We start from the raw sequence: 23,708 nt of genomic DNA on the forward strand, positions 1-23,708 counted from the left end.
AAGTGGGAAAATGTTAGCATAGGGAGGAGATGAGGCTTAATTAAAATATAAATATGGAAGCAAGCGAACCAGTGTTTTTTTCTAAGAAGATTGGTGGTGGGTGTGGTTGTGTGCAATAATAAACCCAGTTTGTTGACTAGGCAGCAATCTATGAATCAAAAGCTGAGGCTTTTTCTTCCAACCCTATTCTACTGCTTACCCCAGTGCTGTAGTGATGTGGTTATATGTTGACCTAACTGAATGGGAGGCAAGGATGGGCTTTTTGTTCATCGCAGTCTCCGCAGTCCTGACCACAGAGGACGGGCTCAGCCGATAGTACAGTGAGGGAGGAATCTGAGCAACCAGGGCTCCACGGGGTAACACCAGATCTCTACAATGTTTCAGATAAGGCACAGACACCCCTTCCTCATTCCAGTGCAACTCTGCCGATAGTCCTGTGTGACTCCACAATGCCTGTGGATCGATTCCACATCGTTTCATAATTCACTCCTTCGCATCTCTAACAAGTCCCCAAGTTACCCTTTGAAGGTGGAGACTGACCCTTCTTCCCCGTATCCTCAGCACTCAGCACAGCCCAGCACTGAGTAGATTGTTTGCCAAAGGGGGAAAAAAAAAGCTTTTCTGTGCAGATTAGTGGGCTGTTACTTTTATACAAAATTCTCTAAATTTTCCAAAAGCCCATTTCTTTGCCATCTTCCAATGCTGTGACCATTTTACAGGTAATGATGGGGGGCTGGGGGGGGGGGTGATGGGTAGGAGTAATCTGTGGGACTGGCCCTGAAGCCACCAGTTGGCTGTTTGTTAATAATGGATTGAAAGGCAGCAGCTGTAAAGCCATGGACAGAATCAGCCACATGTCATCTCTGGACCTTGTCTAGAATAATTAACATCCAAGATCACTGACTGTTGTCATTAAAACTTCAAAATCTCTGGCTCAAAAGAGCAGCAAAGTCTTTGATATTAAGATTGAAATCTCTAGGTAAAATGCTGAAGCTAAAAAAATTTCCTTTTGAAATTACACCATGATGTGCACTCTCCTTAGTTTCTTTCTTTAAAAAATTTTTTTCATGTTTGAGAGAGGGAGAGAGCACAAATGGGGGAGGGGCAGAGAGAGGGGAGACACAGAATCCAAAGTAGGCTCTAGGCTCTGAGCTGTCAGCACAGAGCCTGACGCAGGACTTGGACTCATGAGCTGTGAGATCATGACCTGAGCTGAAGTCGGATGTTAACTGACTGAGCCACTCAGGCGTCCCAATACTCTCAGTTTCTTAATGTGAACACCTGGAGTTTTGGAACTGCCTCTTTTCCCCCATCTTGACGCACCTAAGTTTGCATGTTCCCATTTTCATTTGACAGAGGGGTATATACCTTTATGATTTTTCTATAAGGCATTTCGCCAGCAACAGGAAAGAGCTGCCCATAAATTTTATTGTACTTTTCATTTCTATTTACAATTTCTATTTAAAAACTACATACCTGGTCTGCTGATCAGACTTTGTTGATCTTCCCTTATGGCTCATCGCACTCATTCAACAAACACTTACTGAGTACCTATCATGTGCCAGACTCTGTGACGTTACCTGAGTTTCACTGTCCGTCCCAGAGGTATTCACAAATCACTGTCCAGTAACTTGAGAAGTGTTTTGTAGTTGGGGTGTCTCCCTCCGTGATTGCCTCAGAAGCCATGCTTATACTGCCTCCTTGGGGAAAATGCCCCTAACAATGGTGCATAATGTGAGCCGGTCATAGCACTTTACCCTTTGGGCTGTCATTGGTCTAACAGGTTGGCACATGACCCAGGCTTGGCCAGTCTTCTCTGAAGTCATAAAGAAAAGATAGATCGCTATTCTCTCATGTTACGTACCTTTACAGATATAAACCTGCAAACACCAGCTTTCCTGCTCCTGGCCTCATAGGGAGGACCCATTTGCAGTAGAAGATGATGCACACATGCAGAGAGAAACAGAGGAGATGGGGAGTCCTGACACTGTACAAGTTTATGGATGGAGTCAACCCTGAGACTGAGACTGTCCCCATCCCACTCTTCCCAGTGAGTGTCTGTCTGTCCTCCTTCCTTGATTAAATTAGTTTGAATTAAGTTCTGTGGCTTGCAAATGGAGAATTCTGACTCTGTAAGAAGTGTTCATGGGATAATAGAGGAAGATGCAAATGATTCAGTTTTATAAAGTGAGGACAGGCTTCATAGAGGTGAAGAATACCAAGCTTTGTCTTTAGAGATTAGGGCTTCTGCAGCAGAATGAAAAGGAGGGCATTTCTAGGAGGCAGAGAACAGTGCGTTTTGGGTGAACAATATAGTAATACAATATAGGGAGAGACAATAGAAGAGTGTGCACAACTTAGATCCCAAGGGTACTTCCTTGGATGCTTTTCTGTTGAATTTCGGTTTTGTCCTATAAGCAATAAGTGGGAAGTGAGTAACAGGTTTTAAGCAGAGCTATGATATGGTCAGATTAGTCTTTTATTATTTTATTTTATTTTTTTAAATTTTTATTTACTTTCAGTGAGAGACAGAGAGCAAGTGGAGGAGGGGCAGAGAGAGAGGTAGACACAAACCCAAGCAGGCTCTGCACTCATAGAGCAATGTGGGGCTCAAACTCGCAAACCGCGAGATCATGATGTGAATCGAAATCAAGAGTCAGACGCTTAACTGACTGAGCCACCCAGGCGCCCCAGATTAGTCTTTTAGAAAGATAATTGGTCACCGTGATGGGCAGTTGGCAAAAGGGGAAAAAAAATCAGAGAGGGTAGATAGGAGGTTACTGCAGCAAAATAGGTAAGAAATGACAATCTGAACAAGGGCTGTGCAGGGGATGGGCCATAGAAAGTCAGGATGTGACCTGGAGGAGTGGGTGCCCCACTGGACAAGAGAAGGGAGGGAGAAGAGTCTGACATAACCCTTGGCTTCTGACTGGGACGGCCAGATGGAGGGTGGAGGCACTGATACTATGAAGGAAGGTCAGGTTCTAGGGGCAGGGGTGAGGGGGTGAGGAGGTGAGGGGAGACAATAGATTCCACTAGGCATGACTAATGCCCATGGGAGATGTCTAACAGACGTGAAGAAGTAGGAGTATACAGCTCAGCAGTGGAGACAGAGCTGATGACAAAAGATCTAGAAGTCATTGTTAGAGCATTGGGCCAGATGCAGCCTCCAGAAAACCCCTGGGTAATACTGCTTTCTAAAAGACCCCTAGATAGGTTTTGTTCTCACTGTGTTAATTTACCTTCAAATACAAGTTCAGTACTTACAACGGCAAGAAATATCAGTGTCTATTTTATTGGTATGACTTACAATAGCTGATGTGAAACGCCAGCCATTCTATTTGGGGTGGGGGGAGGTGAAAGTTGCTCACTGACTTATCTACTTGCCTAGTGCTCTATCTTTATTATCTTTATTTTCTTTATTTTTAATTTTTTTTGCTTCAGTTACTCTATTCAAGTGGCCTTTCTAAGCGCACATATAGCACTATGGAAAACACTCAGGCTAATGATTTAGGAAGCCTTGAGAGTCTGGAGCTCTAAAGAAGCTGCTTTGGGATCAGATAGATGCCTTTCACCCGTTGAAAGCCTTTCACGTTTATTGTTAAGGATGTTTCAATAGATGTTGGCTTTATCAACGTCAACAATAGAAATAGTTTTCTGAGTTGCTTTTGGACTTAGCCATCTTCAAGTACTTCGTCTCTCTTTTTATTATTTATTTATTTAATTTCTTCTTTTGTTGGGTTTTTTGTTTTTCTTTTTTTTTAGCTGTTTGTAAGCTTTTCCCAAACAATGATGGAGGTCAACCAATCAACACTCCAAATACAGTGTAGCTACTTCTTCCTTCATTAAAAACCTGGGTTTGCAGGGAAACAAAAATGTCTCAGGGGGAGATAAACCGAGAGCCAAGAGACCCGGGTTCTAGTATAAACTCTCTCTGACTTTGTGCTCTTAGATTGTTATCTGACCTCTGTGCTGGCTCAGTTTCTACATCTGAAAAGGTTTACCCTCTTGTATGGCATATGTGGAAGTACTTTGAGTGTTTTAAAACGTCTCTGAAAGAATGTAAGACAACATGCCTATCTACAACTGATCAAGAGTCATCTGTATCCATTCACGTTTGTGCGGATAAAAGGAGATGAGTAAAGACAGCCCTGGGCGTGGCACATAGTAGGTGCTCAGTAAAATCGCACTTTTCAGTGCTTCCCTTCCATCTTCACTCATTCCTCACCATTTTTGTTTCATACCTTCCCTAAGATGCTTTTAGTCTTTCCTTGCTAATATATTTAAACTTGGTTCAGAACAACCTGCAGTTTTCAGAAGCAAGACCACAATTAATATTCTAGGATAATTACATCTTGTGACAATGCTAAGCTAGGAACAGCCCTGTCACCATGCTTTAGGAGATATTTATAGTGTATTATTTTAGAGAACAAACTAGCTAATAGGTCAACTGTAACAAGCAGAAAGGAGAGCGGGAGACGCAGAACCTTGAGACTGTTCTGATTAGCGAAGCACATAGTGGTCCCAGACAATTGATTACAGGGTTGGTGGTTTGAGCCTGACTTGAGCTGTTCCCCTGCTAACTTTGGAGGCAAGAGGCAGTGTCAGACTTCTGCTTTCTCTTAGGGACCTTTGGTGTGTCAGTTTTAAAAATGTCTTTATTCTCTCTCCATTGACATTACCATTTGTGATTCTAATGTTATTATACATTGTCTCAAGTTTTTAAAAACAGACATGTTAATGATAATAATAATAATGAGGGATGTATGGAGTACTCTACAATGAATTAATCATCCAGATATTCTGAATGGAGGTAATTTTATGTCACTGATGTTGAATACCTTTATGCTTCAGAGAAGAATTTAAACTGTAAGACTCAGTGGCCAGTTGACCCTGTGAAAATACCAGCCTTGAGCCTGAGTGTCAGATCCTTGCTTGGCTATGCATTGGCTTCCCAAAGTCTCCCTCCTTAACCTGCCCCCCCCCCCAACCCCACACAGTAAACAACATCAACCAACCTCAGGCCATACTCAGCTACAATTGGTCAGGCCCAACTGTTTGGTCAAATAAAGTAAAAATAGATCCTCTTATAAAGAAAAGGGATTTTACATTTCATCAGTTTCAAAGCAGGAATGAAATGCCTTCTTTAACCTAAGAATAACAGCTAGGGATTTGATCCCCCGTAAGTGCAACCAGGTCATTGGGCATTTCCTCCTCGTCCCCAGAGAATTTTCTGTGCTGACAGATTCTGAACGCCTGACTGACGTCCAGCCAGGAGCAGAGGCCTCCCCGGGGCTCAGGAGAGCCTGCCTAAAGACAGTGGCCCGGACTGCCGAGGCCGCGCTATGCCTGAGCCAGGAAGCCACAGGCTGCTGCTGAGCTGCTGTGTTCAGCCTTCTTCCCTCTCTCCCATCCCCAGACTCTCTTTCTAGAGGTGGAGGAAAGTACCTTCAGCGAAGCCCTAGAACTTTCAGGCACTCCATTTCCATATTTTCCTGAGATGATTCCACAGGCAAGTGGAGACCACGTCATTGCTCCAACTCCTGCAGAAGAAGGAAACTGAATATGGTGCTTGTGCAAACTGAGAGCAAAAGTGTGGGAGTACTTAAACAGGACTTGGGTAGTTATAGGAAAACAGCTAGTCAGATAAGTCAGTATACTTCTTTCCATTACATTTTAGTTATTTACAAGTTGTGCTTCATTTTAAAATTTCTTTTAATGTTTATTTATTTTTGAGAGGGAGAGAGAGAGGAACAGGGCCTGAGCAGGGGAGGGGGAGAGAGTGAGGGAGGCACAATCTGAACCAGGTTCCGGGCTCTGAGCTCTCAGTACAGAGTCCAATGCGGGGCTCAAACCCATGCACCATGAGATCATGGCCTGAGCTGAAGTGGGACGCTTAACTGACTGGGCCACCCAGGCGCCCCGGTCGTGCTTCATTTTTATAAACCAGTTGAACACGTCCTGTCAGTTGTAGGGAGCAGGCCTTGTCTTCAGGCCAAACAAGCCTGAAACTGTGGCTCATTCATAATTTCCTGATGTCCAAAATTGACGTCTCTTTTTATACTCAGAGACAAACACTATGACTTGCACAGGAGGATGCTTCAGTGCTTCTCTGGTCCACTCTGCGCGAATAGTGCCTGGTACATAGAAGCCCCGTGCCTGCTGCATGTTGGACACACAGCAAGTGCCAGCAATTGTAACCGTTATTGCTGTTGAATTTTTTATTCTTTTTTTTCCCCTCAGCCAGTACTTTTCCTGCTCTATAGTTTAGGAACCTCTATTTTTTAGGAAGAAAGTTATCTCTGAACGGTGTTTTCATAAATAAGTCTGGACACGGCTTATTCATATTTTTCTGATAATCCAAAATTCTTATGTATATGTTGCATATACATTTCTTTCTTTGAAATTATGACATCTACCTTCATAGATACGCAGTGCTAGGCTTGTCAGGTATTCTAGAACTCCCCGTGTCTAACTTCTAACAGGCACGCAGTTGAAGATTTAGATGTATATATCCATAATTTTTTTTTTTTTTTGGAAAGGCAGTTATAATCTACTCAAAGATGCCTGCTTTGACTAGAGATGCACCCTACAAAAAAATGAGTTCATTCCTTGTTTCTGCCCTTCTTTCTATACGCAGTTTTTGGAACACCTACAGAGTACAGCTTATACGCCAGTCACAATTTACAACTGATTGGATTTCATCAGTAATACCCTATAGGCTACCCTTTAGGGACTTCCGATGTCTTTACAGTCTCTGAAATGGAGAGTTCTTACAATCTCTATGTTAATTAGGAACATTAAGGAAAGCATTTCAGTAATACTTTTTTTCCAGATCACTGATACTTCTATTGTTAAAAATAATCAGTAAATTTGATTGTGAAGATTACCTATTTTATGGTAGAGCTCTGGTAGCTGAACCTCCACTTTCTCTCTCTGAAAAAGATGATACTCAGCTTGTTCACAGACCGGTGGGATCATATTGAACTGCCTTGCTACAGAATAGGCTTCCTGGGGAGAAATAAGATTGCAGCTGAATTGATACTGATGAGAAATAAGGCTGCCCTGTGATTCGTATGCATGAGCAAACTTCGTTTTAGTGAAATCAATAGAAACCAAGAAACATGTAGGATGCCAAATAATAAGCGATGTTATGGCCATCAATCTCACTAAGAGCAATATCAAATGCAAGAAATCCTTATTCTTTGGGAGGGTCTGGACCGAGTAAAGTCCAGGGCAAATAAGTCAAAGTGTGAATCGTAATAGTCCATGATAAAACCCATAATTTAAGTTCCTAAAGAAATAACTCACACTAACATATAAAGATTAGCATGTTATAAACAGTATAGTCATTCAACATAGTTTTTAAAAAGGAAGCCAGACTATTTTGTTCATGTATGTCACTAGCTGGGGAATCCATTGTATCCTCTTGCCACTGAAGAACATGACAGAATATGATTCTTGTTAGAGACCTGCACCTTCACTGTTGTATTCTGACCTGATGAGATCCAGCCCCATATCCATCTCTGTAACGACAGAATTGATCATAGCATTCTAGTGCCAGGGTGATTGTTAAGAACGTTTGCGAAAGGTCTTGCAATTTACACATTGTATCTGAAAGATAATAATAAGGTATTTAATGGCCGTTTAAAAACAGAAATGAAATTACCATGATCTCCATAGCACTCCACCGGGAGGTCCCCCAGTACATTGCCATTCCTTGGTTTATCACATGTGTCATGGCTCGAACAATTTCTGTAGAAGCCCAAACAGCATTTCGTTAGTTTCTCTAATTCTCAGAGTTATGTGATCTTTTTTTTTTTTCTCCGCCTGCCCAAATGTTAGAAGCTTAATGCAATTATTTGTTTTATTAATAGAATTACTTTGACACTGGTGACAACATAATAGTCTAACATGAAATATTGACGGTGCGGAGGCTGCTGGTACTTTTGGATAATTCGACTTTCCATTTTCGGTTTGCAGCAATACCACTAAATGATATTAAAAACATAATGACCACTTTAAGTTCTTCCTTTACTTTTATTACTTCATGGTTGCTGGCCTGATTAAAGAACATATGATTAAACCTTTCTCAAAACCTGGGTACCTTGTTCACCAAAATAAGAAGAGGAAGCATTTATCTTGACTATGTAGAATGTAAGGTCACTGAGGATAGAAGGCCTGTCTTTGTGTGTTGGATTTGCAGAGCTGGGCCTCACACAGGGTGTCTGTTTAATAGAGATGACTCAACAACAATGTGTTTAGCAGAAAGATAAACATATTAAATGCTGAACAAACAGCTGAGCCACAGTGGCTTCCAGCCCACAATGGCACACCCTGTCCTTGACCACTTTGAACTAAACTTTATTCTAAGACATCCATGTGATGCGTTTCACCAGGGCCTGTTTGTGGCCCCACTGAGTTTGCTCATCAGCTTCTTTCAGCTTGACATCACATTTCCTAAACGGGAGAATGAATCCTTTCCCCAGAGAGCTAGAGTTGAGCTAATTCTCCTGGCACCAGCCAGATGTGATACAAAACCAGAGACCATGGAGAACCTCACGCTCAATGGCGTGGAAAAAGTCAAAGACATTGCTGGATTTCTTTTACAAAGCGGGTCAAAACACCTAGGATGCCAGGTTATTTGACAATTTTCAAGGGGTTGCAGGCCTCATACTTCTCTCTGTCCTACTAATACCCATAGGATACATGTCTTTCAGAAAAAGCAAATCCTTGTCTCAAAGTTGAGTTGAAGTGGATATATTCTTATTTTATGTGTCACAAGCAAATTGGTATCTAAATGGGTAGGGGACAGGATATGGAGTGAAACAGCCAGGGTTAGAGACTTGGCTTTCTTGCTTGTTTGCCTTTTAAATTGCCCTTGGTTTATTTGTTTGGACGATGGGAATGCTTTTATTCACCATCATCTTCTCAACAGAGGTGGAATTTGGCTGATAAGAAAAATAGTTTTCTTTCTTGGAGAGAGACTCCTACGTATCAGGTAATAACTCAGTAATCACCCAGCAACTAAAACTCTAAGTTCCTTCTCCCTTATAAAGCAAATGAGATACAAAAAAAAAAAAAGCTACTTGAAACATTTTCCTCTTATTATACAAATGGAAATGAGCGCTTTTGATGAACATTTCTAGAAGTAGAAAGCCATCATTTAAGTCTCTCCCCAGAAGTTTTCACTCTGCTCCGACACTTCCACAGTTGCACCGGCCCCCTTCCTTTCACATCCTGTTTCACTCAGAGCTCAGGAGTTCATTCCATCAGCAGTATTCATTAAGTGTCTGTAGCACCGGGTGCTGGGGATATTGTGGTGAATCAATCATGTTGGTAAATACGGATGAGGTTAACAGGGAATAAATTGAACCCAAGACACTCCCCTATCTCTATTCTATAATCAGTAAAATGAGCATAGGACAGTTTAATGGCTTGGCCACATCGTTGTCACTGAGGCTTTGACAAGAGCAGTTAAAGTCAAGTGGCGGTTGTGACTTCCTGTACCTTCATTCACTTATTCACCATACACGTATTGAAAACCTAATTATTTGCCAGGGACTGGGCCAGCTGCTGGGTTCATCTGTGAGCAAAACACATACAGAGCTCCTGGACTCAGGGAGTTTAGAGTTGAGAGGAGAAAGAATGGGAACATACACAAGTAAGTAATTACAAAATGTGAAGTGTTATGAAGAAAACAAACAGGGGGCTGACATAAGGAATGAGGTCAAGGAGGGTCTCCCCAAGGAGGAAGGTGTAGGCATCAAGAATAAAAAAGGAGCCAGCCACGTGAAGCGCAAGGAAAGAACATTCTAGGCAGATGGAACAGCATGCACAGGACAGAGCTTAGTGAGTTCTAGCAAAAAAGTAGTCTAGCCATTGTGACAGGAGCTCACTTAGGAAGGAAGGAGGACGGGGTAGAAGATACAGTTGGCAGAGGGCAAGCCATGTTGTTTGTATGTTATTCAAAGTTTAATGGGAAGTTAGCATTCTCTAGGTAAGGAAATGAGAGCATGGAGTTTACATTTTTGAACACTATTTCTGCCTCTGCTATAGGGAATCTGTTGTGAGGGGGAGGGATTGCAGGAAGCAGGAAGATCTTCAGGAAGGAATGCAGTGTTCCAGGCAGGAGATGAGGGTGGTGGTAGTAAAGACAGCAAAACATGGATGGATTCAAAATATATTTTGGAGGTAGAATCCACCAGACTTGAGGATGGACTGAATGTAGCAAATGAGGGAAAGGAAGGAATCAAGGCGATCCCCCAGATATCTGGCCATTTGCAGGGATGAGGAAGACTGAGGGGGCAACAGGTTTAGAGAGAAAAATTAAGGGTTCTCTTTTTTTTTCTTTTTTTTTTTTTTAAGAGAGAGAGAGAGTGAGTGGGGGAGAGGGGCAAAGAGAGAGAGGGAATCCCAAGCAGGCTCCATGCTGAGTGCTGAGCCTGACACGGGACTCAATCCCACAACCCTGGGATCATGACCTGAGCCGAAATCAAGAGTCAGACGCTCAACTGACCGAGCCAACCAGGCACCCCAAGAGTTCCTCTTTGGACGTGCAACATATGGAAATGCCTGTGAGATCCTAAAGGGGAAATATCAGGTAGAAATCAGTGGACAAACGACATGGTCAGCAACCTGGGCAGGAGAAGATATGTTTATCAGTGATCAGTCTGTTAGTTGTATTTAAATTCACAGAAGTGGATGAGACTACATACGGGGAGTCTGTCAAGAAAACAGAAAAGGTTCTACAAGCCAGCCCAGGAGTCAAAGGGGACACTGCAGGGTTCCAGTTTATCAGCTGCCAGAGGAGTGGGAAGGAAGCCAGGGTATGGGATGTTTCAGAGTCAAGAGCAGACAGTGCTCTGAGAAGGACCTGTGCCCACAGAGTGGAACACTGTGAGCGTTCAGATCAGAGGTCACTAAAACAGTGCCTGCTGGGTTTGGCCAAACAGTAGGGAGGTCCTTGTAGGTTATGAGAAGAACTGTTTCAGTGTCAGTTGTCCGATGGGACCACAGCCAGGCTGGAGCAGATGGAAGAAAGGGGTGTGGGGAAGACAGGCTTTCGGCATAACCTGAGTAGACTCTTTCAAGTTTGGAAGTGAATGAAACACAGAAATGGCTCAATGGCTGAAGGGGTACTGAGGGTCAAAGGAGAGATTTATTGTGAAGATGGGAGATGTGAAAAGTAAGCCTGTGTCCCATTGGAGTGATGTAAAAGGGCGGGGTGGGGGGGTGGGGGAGGGATTGTTGATGATCCCTGCTGGGGGCTGGGCCAGAAGGGAGAGAAAGACTTGTTACAGTGAGATAGAGGACGGGCAAAGTACCCGTGAGGTGCAGAGGACACTTCTTCCAGATGGTGGAACCCCAACAAGTTTGTCAAACTCACTGGGGGAAGACATGGGAGCTCCCGACGAATTCTATTCCCAATAAGCTATCACTCAAGTGAGAAAGAGGTGGGTGTGAGGACAAGGTAAGCATGAGTGGTTCAGAGTATGGACAAGCCGATGCAAGACTTTCTAATGCCCCAAATCTTTTAGTTGCTGGTAATTTCTTGCTCCTCCCGGATTTGTTGGGCTTCTGACTCTGGCGGAATGAGGAACTCTTGGTAGTTCTTATCCTTGCAGGAGGCTGCAGCACTGAATGCAGGCAAAAATGGCGGGAGAACTGAGGGGCCGCAGTTGGAGATTCATGTTGCCACAGATTAAAAATTAAACTTAATGAATGTTAAATTTGTTTTCCTTCCTTCCTTCCTTCCTTCCTTCCTTCCTTCCTTCCTTCCTTCCTTCCTCCCTCCCTCCCTCCCTCCCTTCCTTCCTTCCAACATCAGAGAAAAATCCCCCAAGTTGTTTAGCCATGTAGCAAGAACTTGCCATACTAATATGGCTAAAGGGGGCTTTTACACAATTCTACTGTTTAAGGACACAAGAGGGCAGCATTGTTGAAAGAAAAAAATCAACTGAGTCTAGGTGGTTTTACTCCCGTCTCCTGGAGATGCGGTTTAAAAGCACCCCTGTCACAGCATGCATTCCAGGTGGGAAAAGGATGTTAGGAAGGTTTTTATGTGCATTGTAATGCACCTGCCTCTGGGAAAGGATATGCAGACAAACATGATTGAATCTGGCAACCCAGGACAGAATGCAACTCCCTCTGCTTTCCCAGGAAGTGGTAGTTTTCATCAGGGACTGCACATTAAAACACACTACAACATGAAAACTATACTATCGGATCTCCACTGAAGTTCTTTTATATCAGAATCTTTAGATGTGAGGCCCCAGCATCAGCAGTTTAAAAACTCATCCCAGGTGATTCTAGAGTGCAGCCAGGGTTTAGAACCACTGTGCTTGTCTATACCAATCTTAGCTAAGTGTACTCCCTGCCCCGCAGCCCCCCGGCCCCCCAGCAGCATCAACAGCATCTGGAAACTTGTTAGAAATGCAAATTCCAGGGTCTTACTCTAGACCTACTGAATTACAAACTTGGGGGGTGGGGGGGCAGCAGTCTGTGTTTTAAGCAGCCCTGCAAGCAATTCTGGTGTGTTTTGAGAATCACTGCTTCATCCCATTCCTAAGTAAGCCATTACAGGGTGTATAAACTTCCTCCCACATTTCCTCTTCTGCTCTTTCATCTAAATGCTTCATACTGTAATTTAACCTTTAATTATTTGCTGTAGTACACATGCAAACAGTCACTATGACATCCATGCGCATATGCATGCACGCGCGCGCGCGCACACACACACACACACACACACACACACACACACACACACTTTGGTATAAATTGAAGTCACCCAAGGAATTTGATGAAAAGGCAAAGCTCCAGATCCTAGCCTACTTCCATGTGCCTAGGCCTTTGTGTTATTTTCATTGGCTCTAAAACCTCAAAGTTTTAGAAACGCTAAGCTTATTGAAAAAACTCTCTCTAAGCTATTGAAAAACGTTGTTAAATGTTCTCCGTGTACTCCTTTCCAGGTTGAAACATTCATTATTCTTTGACCCAAGGGCCAAAGACAGCTCTCTCTTACTCTCTGTATCCTTAGCACGCAGCTGGCCCTCTATAAATGCTGCAAGTCAGTTTTGTTCCTGGGGGTATTCCATTTCATCATTTGTAAACTGAGGACGACATTGATCCCGTGGCATTCTTCAAAGCTTGACCTGAGATAATGTGTGTAGATCAATTTGTGAAATCTAAAATTGTAACACAAATGAGAAACAAGCAAGCAGGATGTGGCCCTGGTTGTTTTTTCTCAAATAGGCTCAGATTTTAGTTACAAAATTTTAGTTACAAAAAAATTAAAATGTTGACATTCTTCTTGCAGTAAGGTAGGTCATCTGTATTTTAAAATATGTATTTTATGGTAAAGGGCTTCATAAAATTGTTTATTTTGAGTGCAAAAAATGTGTTGATAAACATGTTTTTTAATTGGTCCTTATACAACAAAATAGTTGCTTACATTAAACTGATTTTCATGGGAAATGTACCCAATAGCTTTGAAAGTTGTAAGCAAATAGTTATACTGCATGAACAATAAACCATAAGAACCACAGATAAAAATATGCAGAAATTAGTGTTTTGATCAAATAAAATGGACTCAAGTTAATCTGGCCACAGTGACACGGAATAATAAAAACAAAAGAAACCTCAGAGATAATCCAGTGCAGTTTCCTCTTACCCTAGATGAGGAAACAGGCTAGAAGCTCATTGTATTAAGGTATATTTAAAATATTTCAAAAATGCTTACAAAAATGTTAACAGTGAAATACACAAAATAATAATTGTACTATATGGTGGAACTCTACATAATTTTGTTCTCCATTTTCCAAGATTCCTGGAAATTTCTGGAAACGTGTTGTCATACTTTTACAATATAAAAAAGACAAAAAGGATATTCCCTAGCAAACAACGGTACCGCTTTAAAACACCAATGTTGTAGATTAATTCACAAATATTTTCAACCGAATGAAATTGCCATTGTTAGAATTCAGAAATGGTTCACTATTGATAGTCTCATTCATATGGTTCAACCTGATCCTGTCTTTTTTCAGAGGAGAGGACCATGGTGGAGGCTTGGTTTCATCCAAGGAGTTATAGACACTAATAAAAAAAATAAGTCTAAACTTGGGCACACTTTTTACTCCAAACCAGCTCTTTGTTTATTTAACTACCGTTGTTTATTTGCCTATTTAACTTCAGAAACTTCCGGTGGAGGGTTTATAATAGTGCCTTTTTGTAGCTTAGAGGTTTCTCCTTGCTTTATCAACCTTTTATCTTCCTGGCTGTGGAGAATCCTCCCTCAGTGCCCAACTGAGTGTCTGGAGACAGAGAACTATCCTTTCTTATAGGAATGTTAACAATGGAGTACATCACGTTCAGCCTTGAAGCTTTGCTGACTGAGGAAAGCCTGACTTTTTTTTGCCTCACAGAGCACACACCAGGATTCAGGAGACATGGTTTTGTCCCATCACTGTCACTACCTTGGGAATATCCCTTGACCTTGCTGGATCTCAGTTTCTTCAACACAGGTGAGCAGACTAATATTAACTGAGCACACAGGTAATCTTTCTTAAACCTGTTTTGGTGGATAATATGTTAACTTGCATTTCACTGGTGAAGAAGCTGAGGCTCAGAAAGAGTCACTTGGGCAAGTTCTTAGCAGAGTCTATGAGGGCACTTCTAGCTTTGAAGTTCTAGAAGGCTTTGTGTATAGTGCACTGTGGGAGAAGGTGGGCTGGGGACCGAAAAATAATAGGGTGTTTGCTTAATTCCACTGTGTATCTGTGAACATGAAATGCCTTGTGTGTGGTTATATCCAGCCCTTTGCATTTAATACATGATGACTATCATTCTTGTGTGATGTGTATGAATGACTTGGGAAATGTAAGCTCTTTTTGCTTCCTTGAAGAAAGACTTCCAATTTGAGGACTCTTTGAAAAAAGAGCCAAAAAAGGGATTGTGTCTGCATCTGTTGAAACTCAGAAAAAAAGTGGTCTTCACAAGATAGCTTATAAAGAATAGCATTCTGGGTCAAGACATAGGCCAAAATGATCAGAATAGACAAGATTCAAGAGACTAGAAAGTGATACATGGACTGAGACAAGTCAGTAAAACTTTTCAAATTAAACCTTGTTCAAAACTCTGACCCCAGAATGAAGCTATATCTCTCCAAGGACAATGCATTATCCTTACCCTGCAGCTACCCTGTCCCTAAAGGGCACATGGTCCTCAACCAAACACTGCATTTCCTGGACACTTAGAACTGGGCCTCTGATCCAGATGTGATTTCTGGATCTTATTCTGAAATGTGGAATAAGTTACCGACATGGGACACTTTTAGTCTCACTTTGACCTGAAGTCCAAAGGACCTGAACAAAAACAGCAGTTGGTAAGTACGTATAAGTTCCAAAGTGAGTCACTGGACCACCTATGTAGGACTGGTAAAAAGGCCTGGCCATCTTTAGCCAAACATCCACCTTGAAAGAATAAATGGGTGGAGGCTGAGAGATAATTTAGTTGGATTTGAGTTCCATGGCATCTCCCCACCTCCTTCTGTGATGTGTGATGCCTCTCTCCCCTTCCACTTTTCACCTCCTCTCAAACGAAATAAATCTCCAGAACCAAAAATTCCCATCTGCAGAACTTGCAAATAAGAGCAGCTCCCTGAAGCAAGAGCCTGAAATCGCTGTGGCTTTTCCAGAACAGACATTGCTGTTCTGGGGTCTCCTCATTCTTTTTCAGCTCCCCCTACAGAGCAGGGAAGCTATGCGATGCTGTATGCTTTTAATATTATTTCTTCCTCCACCAGACATGTGCCCTTTAACCCTAGCAAAAGAGCAACTGTTCATTTTACACTTAGATAAATATGGCCAAGCGACTTGCCTAAGGCAATGACAGAACTTTCTTTCGGTGCTGCTATATCCTCATTATTTCCCTGTAATTCTCTTATCACCACCTCCAATCTTTCCAGCTTTTCACCTAGCCACTACAGCCTGATGATACTCTCCAAGAAATAATTATGTAGAATGTGGTTCATAAAATCCTACCTCTTCCTTCAACATAATCTAAATATGGCCCTACTATTTCCTACTAAAATGAGGTTATTCCAAACTATCAGTTTGTAATACCTATATTTGGCTAATAGTAAATGATAGTAAAGAGATGATTTCCGTCCTGATGAAAAGGAGGAAGCTTCCATGATGAGTACAGTGCTGTGCTTATATATGTCAAATTCTTCAGATTTGTGAACAGTGGAATGAATTCCAATTCACTTAAAAAAATTAAAAATGAGAGTAAATAAACCCATTGCCTTAAATTTGGTTTGGAGCAAGGCAACGAATAAACAGACTTTTAAACATTTAAGTTAACTGAAATTCCAGGGTTATGCAAATTTCCTAAATACCTAACTTATATCTTCATCTGTAAAGCTAAAAGTTATACCATCAGTGGATTGTAGGAAACTAGCCTACAGCCTAAGTTCCCTTTGACAATGTTACTAGTCAATCTTTAAAAAAGGAATTTTTATAGTTTGAACATGGGTCTTTTTCTGACGTGGGATATCTCTCTGCTACAAATGAAAACATTAAAATTAGAGAAAAGATTTTCTTTCCTTCTGCCAAAACTTGTAAAGTTTTGCTTTTGCCAATTAAGCCCCACAGATTTTATCATAGAACATGGCTGTCTCAGTCTGTTCAGGTTGTTATAACAAAAATACCATAAACATATAACAAAAATACCACAGGTGGCTTAAACAACATTCACTTCTTATAGTCTGGGGCTAAGAAATATAGTATCAGGGCTCTGACAGATTCAGTGTCTGGTGAAATCTCACTTCCCGGTCCATAGACTGCCATCTTTTTGCCATGTCCTCACAGGCATGAGGGAGATTGCTGGGGTCTTATTTATAAGGGAATTGATCCCATTCATGAGGACTTTACCCTCATGACCCAATTACCTACCAAAGGTCCTACCTCCTAATACCATCACGTTGGGAATTACGTTTCAACATATGAATTTTAGGGTAACACAAACCTTAGTTTACAGCAAACGCCAAGATAATTTTGGTCTAGAAAATTCTAAAGCAGGTGTTACCAGCTGCTCATTACTGCCATAGGTGACATGCCTGTGAACACCTGACTTTAAATAACCTGGTTTTTTTCCCCCAGTCAATGTAACAGAATGAATGATCTATGAAATGTATGCAGAAATGAAAAAAAAAAAATAACCTGCCATGTAGATTTATTTGGTAGAACCAACTTATTCTAATTTAAAACCAGCTAAGTGAAAACTTTCTTATATATCAGGAATAATTATGGTAGAAGATAATTCTGGCATATGACAATAAAACCTAATCAGCAACACATAGAAAGATAAGATAGATGTTATAGAGACCCCCGCATTTAGCCATAATATACAAGGATCTAAAGATGATATCTTTGAGAATGATCATCTTTGTATTTCGTGATCTGCAGTTTTACTTACTGATGAATGAGGATGTATCTAGCTTCTTGATGTATGAGATTCTGGGTTTTTTTTTTTTAATATATAAGTAAATTATTAAAAGCTCAATGGAAAGTTTTTAAATTGTAAAAGATTTACCAGCTCTTGTCACTGGAAGTGTAGAGGTTATATATGCTTCAGATTGATTGTTCCAACAAATCACTGAGGACCAACTTTTTTCTCACTCTGCTATCCCCATATTGGTTTCCTCTGTAGCATTAATGTGGCTCTCAGCAGTGTCTATGGCCATGTGCTTCCCTGTCCATACTTAGCAGGGCCCTTTTGCCTCAGTGTGCCGACTCCTGAGATTCACTCTGATTAGTCTGTTTTGGGCACGTGAACCACTGACTCTGACCAAAGGTAAAAAAGGGACTAATTGGTTTACCGTAACCCAGAACCCACATCGGAACCAAGGACCAGCAAGGGGAGAGGAAGCGGCTTTCCTATGGGTCACTTGGTGGTTTGGGGGCAGGGTCACCACCCACATGAAAACCTGGGTATCTGAGAAAAGAGAGATGATTACTTAGCAGACAACCCATAGTTTCCACTGTGCTCTGATCAGGACTGGTTGGGCATGACAAAAACAGAGGGACAGGAAGAAGGCTAACTCTATTGAGTACTTATATATTCGCTGGTCTCTATCCTGGACATGTTATCAAGATCATTGCATCTAAATTCTACTACAGCCCTCTGAGGTGGTATTAGTACATTTCGATTTCACAGTTGAAGAAATTGAGGCTCAGAAAGATGAAAAACTTGATGAAACCAAGTTTCCACTTTTTCGCCAAAGCCAGCCTCACCCACTGATCCTCATACTCAAACAAAATGAAGCAAAATCTCTCTTTCCCTTTCTCCTCATCCATGTTTATATATTTCATGCCCATTCCTTTGGCTTTTCTATTTGAAGCACATAGAGGGTTAATAACTGGCCTAAATAGGCCTTTAGGTATGTACTATCAAAAAACTAAGAAACAGTTTCCAAATGTTCATTGAGATACTAAAAAATAAATTTAACCCCCACCCATCCTACATGGTGCCTCATATTTGTATATTCATTATTAGTGGAATATTTTTATAGCAGGGAGCCTCTGCCATTGCCTTGTAGATATCTGACTCAAGCCTTGAATTTCTGATCTTTTCGGTTGTGAGATGTCACCGTCATTGGCCACACAGATGTGGAATCCCGACCTGTAGCTGCTTATTCTATTATCCCGTCTGGAGCTTTGTGTGTATACAGCTGTCTGAGTGTCAGCTCCTTGGGACACGCTTTTAACTTTATTCTGAAAGGAATTCTATCTTGTCGATGTAAGAATAAAGCAAGCAGGTTGGCAGAGGATCGATAAGAGTAAAAAAAATATTTATCCTAATGAGATTTTCTACTGGCAAATCCATTTTATGCTGTAACAGGAAGCAATCTTTACTGCTTCTTTAAAGATGTAGAGCTGGCCTTACTTCCTGGTTCCACCACGGGAGACATCTGAGAGAAGATGCTATCTTAATCTCAGTGATGCCAAAGCCTCCATTCCAACGGCAGATGCCACTTACTGGAGCCCCAAATCCCTGTTGGCTCTGCAGAGCTTATCTATATTTGGCAGGTATCTGGTAACTAACCAAAGACAACTAACTAAAAGGCAACTTTTAAACCTGATACGGTGGAGTGGGATGATTTTTCTCAGCTCTTCAACAGTGAACTACCTGGTAAAGAGGGAAAACTCACTCTGTTCATGTTTAAAGCGAGGTACCTGCTGCTCTGTGTGTTAAAACATAAGGCCGGCTCAGTGGTGGCTGGGCCACTTTCACTGCAAGAGCCATGTGGCAAGAGGCTAGTCTGTCCCCCTGGGTCTGCCCTGGGATGCTCATGTTCTTTTCCTTGTGTCTGTTTCACTGTTCCACATGTTGTCTGTCTGTATCTGAAGCCCTTAATCTCTTTCTTACAGGCTTTCTTTCCTGTTTTTCACCTTCTTCCCCATTCCCCACTCAAGGATGGATGTTTCCCCTGACTTTCCTTATTAGAATCTTCTGCTAAGAGAGAATTTACCAAGTTTTTTCAGGGTAAGACAATGCTTCTTAAACGCTTCTAACACATGAGCCACCAAAGTGGCCACAACAGCAAATGTTATTAGACAGATTTGCCTTTACCATAAAAACTTATGCAAATGGCTATTCTACACCATGCTATAAAGTATTTGCTTTAAAACAATAAGAATATTTTTCTTTACACGTCTTTGAGTAAAACTGACATGGAAGGAAAATGTCTTATGTTTAGTCTGTGGCTTTTCCAGCTCCCGTCACCCTCCCATATCCACCTTTTCCACACATAGCCAACTTCCTTGTGCTTCAGGGGAAAGGCTTGCCTAGTTGTAAGGCAAAGAGCGGCAAGAATGGGGTCAGTGACTGAAAAGTTATAATGAATTGTCCCTCTTGGGGGCTGGTCTTTAATTAGACACAAAACCCTAGTCTGACCTAGTCCTTTTTGCTCTGAACTTTTGTATATGTCCATGCCACATTTTGTGAGGCTCCCTCACATAAATATAACGGTCTTCTGTCTTCTGGAGTATTAAGAATAACAATGAACAGTAATTTAGCACTTATAATGCACCTAAACTGGGGCGTCTGGGTGGCTCAGTCGGTTGAGCATCCAACTTCAGCCCAGGTAATTATCATGAACCATAATTATCTTATGGTTCATGAGTTCAAGCCCTGCATCAGGTTTTGTGCTGACAGTGAGGAACCTGCTTCCGATTCTCTGTCTCCCTCTCTCTGCCCCTCCCCTGCTCACTCTCTCTCTCTCTCTCTCTCTCTCTCTCTCTCTCGCTCTCACTCTCTAAAATAAATAAATATTTAAAAAATTTTTTTAAAATGCACCCGGACTTTTTCGAAACACTTTACATATATTAATGCAACCATCACAACAAAGATCTTACAAAAAAGGACTGTGATTGTTACTCTTGTTTCTTATTTTGCACATGAGAAAACTGAGGCACAAAGAAGGTGAATAAATGGCTCAAGGATACTCAACTAGTAGGTGGAAGCAAGCAGTCTGGCTCTAGTCTGCTTTTAAGCAGGACATTTCAGTATTTTAGAAATTTCAGACACTGACAGATTTGTATGGGCAGAGTAGACCAGAAGCCCTGATAGAGCATGACAGGTTACACTGAAGGGATGAAATGCTAACTACATAACTCCTTCGGGAGCTGACAGGAACCGTTTTGTTTCCTGAGATCGCTCATTTCATATGGGTGCCTGACCAGTGTGTATGTGCAACCACATGGTGCTTCTCTGTGACACAGCGACATGGACCATTTCTCTTCCCTACTTGGCCTTCATTGCCTTTTACACATGAACCTCTTTCAATGTGGGAAGTTGACAGGATACACAGAACCATGGAGAAGGAGATCATTAGTTCCCGGATTGTTCTTCTCTCTTGAACTACCATCGACAATATAAGGCAGCAAAAAGGAAGTGCGAAATGGAGGAAGAAGCATCATGCTGTACACGTGAAAAAGGAGGAGTGCCTAATTCCAGCTAAGGGGATCAGGATGTCTTCCTAGGGGACATTTCAGGCCAAGGAAACAATGAGCAGTGCTTCTTGATTTCAAAAATGTTTTTGCTTCCCAACATGTTTTTTTTTTTTTTTTAAAGTATATCGGGTAAAATAAGTACCTGTACTGCAAAGCTGTTATGTTATAAAAAAAAAAAAATATGTAATAGAACTCAAATCCTGGCTGCAAAATACTATACTCCATTAAAAGGGCCAGGGCTCCTTGGAGAAATGGCTGGTTACAGGGCTGGGGAAAGCACAGGTGAGCTTGGAACATTTTGTGCTGGGAAAGCAAAAGTCCTCGAAAAACAAACACGGAGGCACGTCAGGTGATCATGGAAGACATGGCCAAGATACGTCGGATGTACACGTTGGGGACAGCTGGAGTAACAAAATAGATAATGATAGTAATGAATTGGAAATCATAGAATAACATCAGAATCTATGAGTTCATATTGATATAAATAATTGAAAAAATTGAATAACTATTCAATAATTGAATAAATAAATACAAGGGGAGAAGGGAAAGCACTTCGTTACAGTAGAATGCCAACCGAAAAAATGTAAGTATGATAGAAATAGAAAATCACCATTTGGCAAACACCACAGTACTTTTTTTCAGGCAGGAATCATTGAGGAATGCTAAAGTTAAGTAGGCAAAAGTGTGATGAGAAACAGGATATTTGCACAGTTCCTAAGTATTTTCCCCAAACATACTCATTAGGTATATAACCATATACATACTTTATATTAGGCAATACAGGACATACTACAGGAAAAAGAGTAACTCTACAGAGGAGAAATCTGGTAGACATCATCTTAACCACACGATCAAAGTTAACCTCCTCAGTAACAGGGAAAATGAACATTATGTACACCCTACCGCCAATATGAAGCACCAGAAAGGACACAACATCACTTGTGTGGTACTGCGGCCCAAAATGTCTTCATCACTAGCAAACATCTGAAAAACATCAACTGAGGGACATTCTACAAAAGAACTGGTTAATACTTCCTAAACTGTCAAGATTGAGAAAGACCAAGGAATGGATCCAGCTTAAAGGAGACCAAAGACCCACGAAGACGAGCTGCAATGTGTGATCTTAAAGTAGAAATGGACCAGAAAGGAATATTAGTGAGACAATCAGAGAGCTACAAATAAGATCTGCAGATTATGTATTATTATTGTGTCAATGCTAATTTCTAGATATTAATAATTGTACTCTGGCTATGTAAGATGTTAACACTTGAAGGCATCTGGGTGAGGGGTACGTAGGAATCTTTTGTACCGTTTTTACTGCTTTTTAATGTTTGAAATTCTATCAGTGGATGGTTTAAAATAGCAAAATAAAATATATTCAATAAATAGAAACTTTAAAAATAGTAAGATGTAAAATAAATGGAAATTATGTGTTCTTCTCATCCTGCAACAGATTATATAGCACAGCCTGCTTTAGAGGTTTCTGAGGAAAGAAGTCTGGCTCAGCACAGCTTGTTTGGGAGATGGCGGGTAGGTCTCTGGTGCTGGCATGTTTCTGGAGGGAGACAGTGAGAGATGGGTTGGCTTCTGATCGTGGAATCAGGAGTAGGAGAACTTGATTGTGTATTTATAAACCCCAAGGACTGTGCCTGGACCTTGACAGCCACGAGATCATAGTTAATACTTACAACTCAATACCCCTGGCATTTTTATCTCATCTGTGTGTGTACGTGTGTGGTTATTGATTGACTCCTCGGCTGTGTCAAAGTAATACGTGCACATCACGTACAGAGTCCGTGCTAAAAGGCTTGTAACCAAAAGCCGCAGACCTTTGACTCTGCTTGTACCCCAGAGATAACCACTTACAACATACGTTCTTTATTCTAGTATTAATCTCTTCATTTCTCAATAATATTTACGCATTACTCCCTTGGTCCTGCTTTTTTAGACATTATCAGTTGACCTCTAGTGGAGGTCAGAGTTTTAGCTCCCGTTCATACACTGTTCTATCCTATCTTCTCAATATATTCACATCTCAGTTTAGGGTCAAGTTCATGTTCTATGTTTTCATTTTTTTTAAGAGACTTTTTTTAAATGTTTATTTATTTTGAGAGAGAGAGAGAGAGCGCACAAGCAGGAGAGGGGCAGAAAGAGAGAGAGAGAGAGAGAGAGAGAGACAGAGAATCCCAAGCAGGCTCCATGCTGTCAGCACACAGCCTGATATGGGACTTGATCCCACAAACTGTGAGCCTGAGCCAAATCATGACCTGAGCCGAAATCAAGAGTTGGACGCTTAACCAACTGAGCCACCCCGATGCCCCAATTCTGTTTTCTTTTTAATGACTACCTACTTAACATCCACTAGTGAGCGAAGTAGTTTACAATGATTATATTATCTTCCCTCTATAACTTTTCATTTCGCCTTTAGTTGACATTTTCTTCATTAACAGTTTTATTTGGAGCTTTACTAAATCTCCCCATACTTTGTGCAAATGTCTCTCCATACAGTTTTGCACACGGTCAAGCCTGTGAGAAACTGAGTTCCTTTTTTCTTTTTCCTGGCAACGTCCCACCGAGAGCCTGCCATCCTCCTGCTCCAGCCTACACTGCTTGCTCTCCGTGCAGTTGCACAGCTGTCGTGCTGTCACCTCTCTTCCTGTCACCCTGGAAATTCCCTTCTTCCTTTAAATG

The 23,708-nt window shown here is 41.4% G+C and overlaps 1 protein-coding gene and 1 long non-coding RNA gene across 7 annotated transcripts in view; one reads left to right on the forward strand and one right to left on the reverse strand.

The window, feature by feature from the left end:
- KCNAB1 (potassium voltage-gated channel subfamily A regulatory beta subunit 1) overlaps positions 1–23,708 on the reverse strand; it is a 383,848-nt gene that overhangs the window by 14,017 nt on the left and 346,123 nt on the right. For all 6 annotated transcript variants that reach the window (XR_008297900.1, XR_008297898.1, XR_008297899.1 and 3 more), the window contains 3 exons: positions 7,670–7,755; positions 6,891–7,011; positions 5,449–5,543 (listed from right to left, as the gene is read on the reverse strand). Coding sequence is in view for 3 of the 6 variants with exons in the window: in XM_015066024.3 (XP_014921510.1) it covers positions 5,449–5,543; positions 6,891–7,011; positions 7,670–7,755 (302 nt within the window). In the remaining 3 variants the exon portion in view is untranslated. The remainder of the gene's footprint in view (positions 1–5,448; positions 5,544–6,890; positions 7,012–7,669; positions 7,756–23,708) is intronic.
- Positions 1–23,708, forward strand: part of LOC113599912 (uncharacterized) — a 50,290-nt gene that overhangs the window by 7,888 nt on the left and 18,694 nt on the right. Inside the window, exons 2-4 of the long non-coding RNA XR_008297901.1 lie at positions 1,873–11,188; positions 14,427–14,525; positions 21,792–22,547. This is a non-coding gene — a long non-coding RNA (uncharacterized LOC113599912). The remainder of the gene's footprint in view (positions 1–1,872; positions 11,189–14,426; positions 14,526–21,791; positions 22,548–23,708) is intronic.

Source organism: Acinonyx jubatus, chromosome C2 (assembly GCF_027475565.1).
Source record: "Acinonyx jubatus isolate Ajub_Pintada_27869175 chromosome C2, VMU_Ajub_asm_v1.0, whole genome shotgun sequence".
Taxonomy (NCBI): domain Eukaryota; kingdom Metazoa; phylum Chordata; class Mammalia; order Carnivora; family Felidae; genus Acinonyx; species Acinonyx jubatus.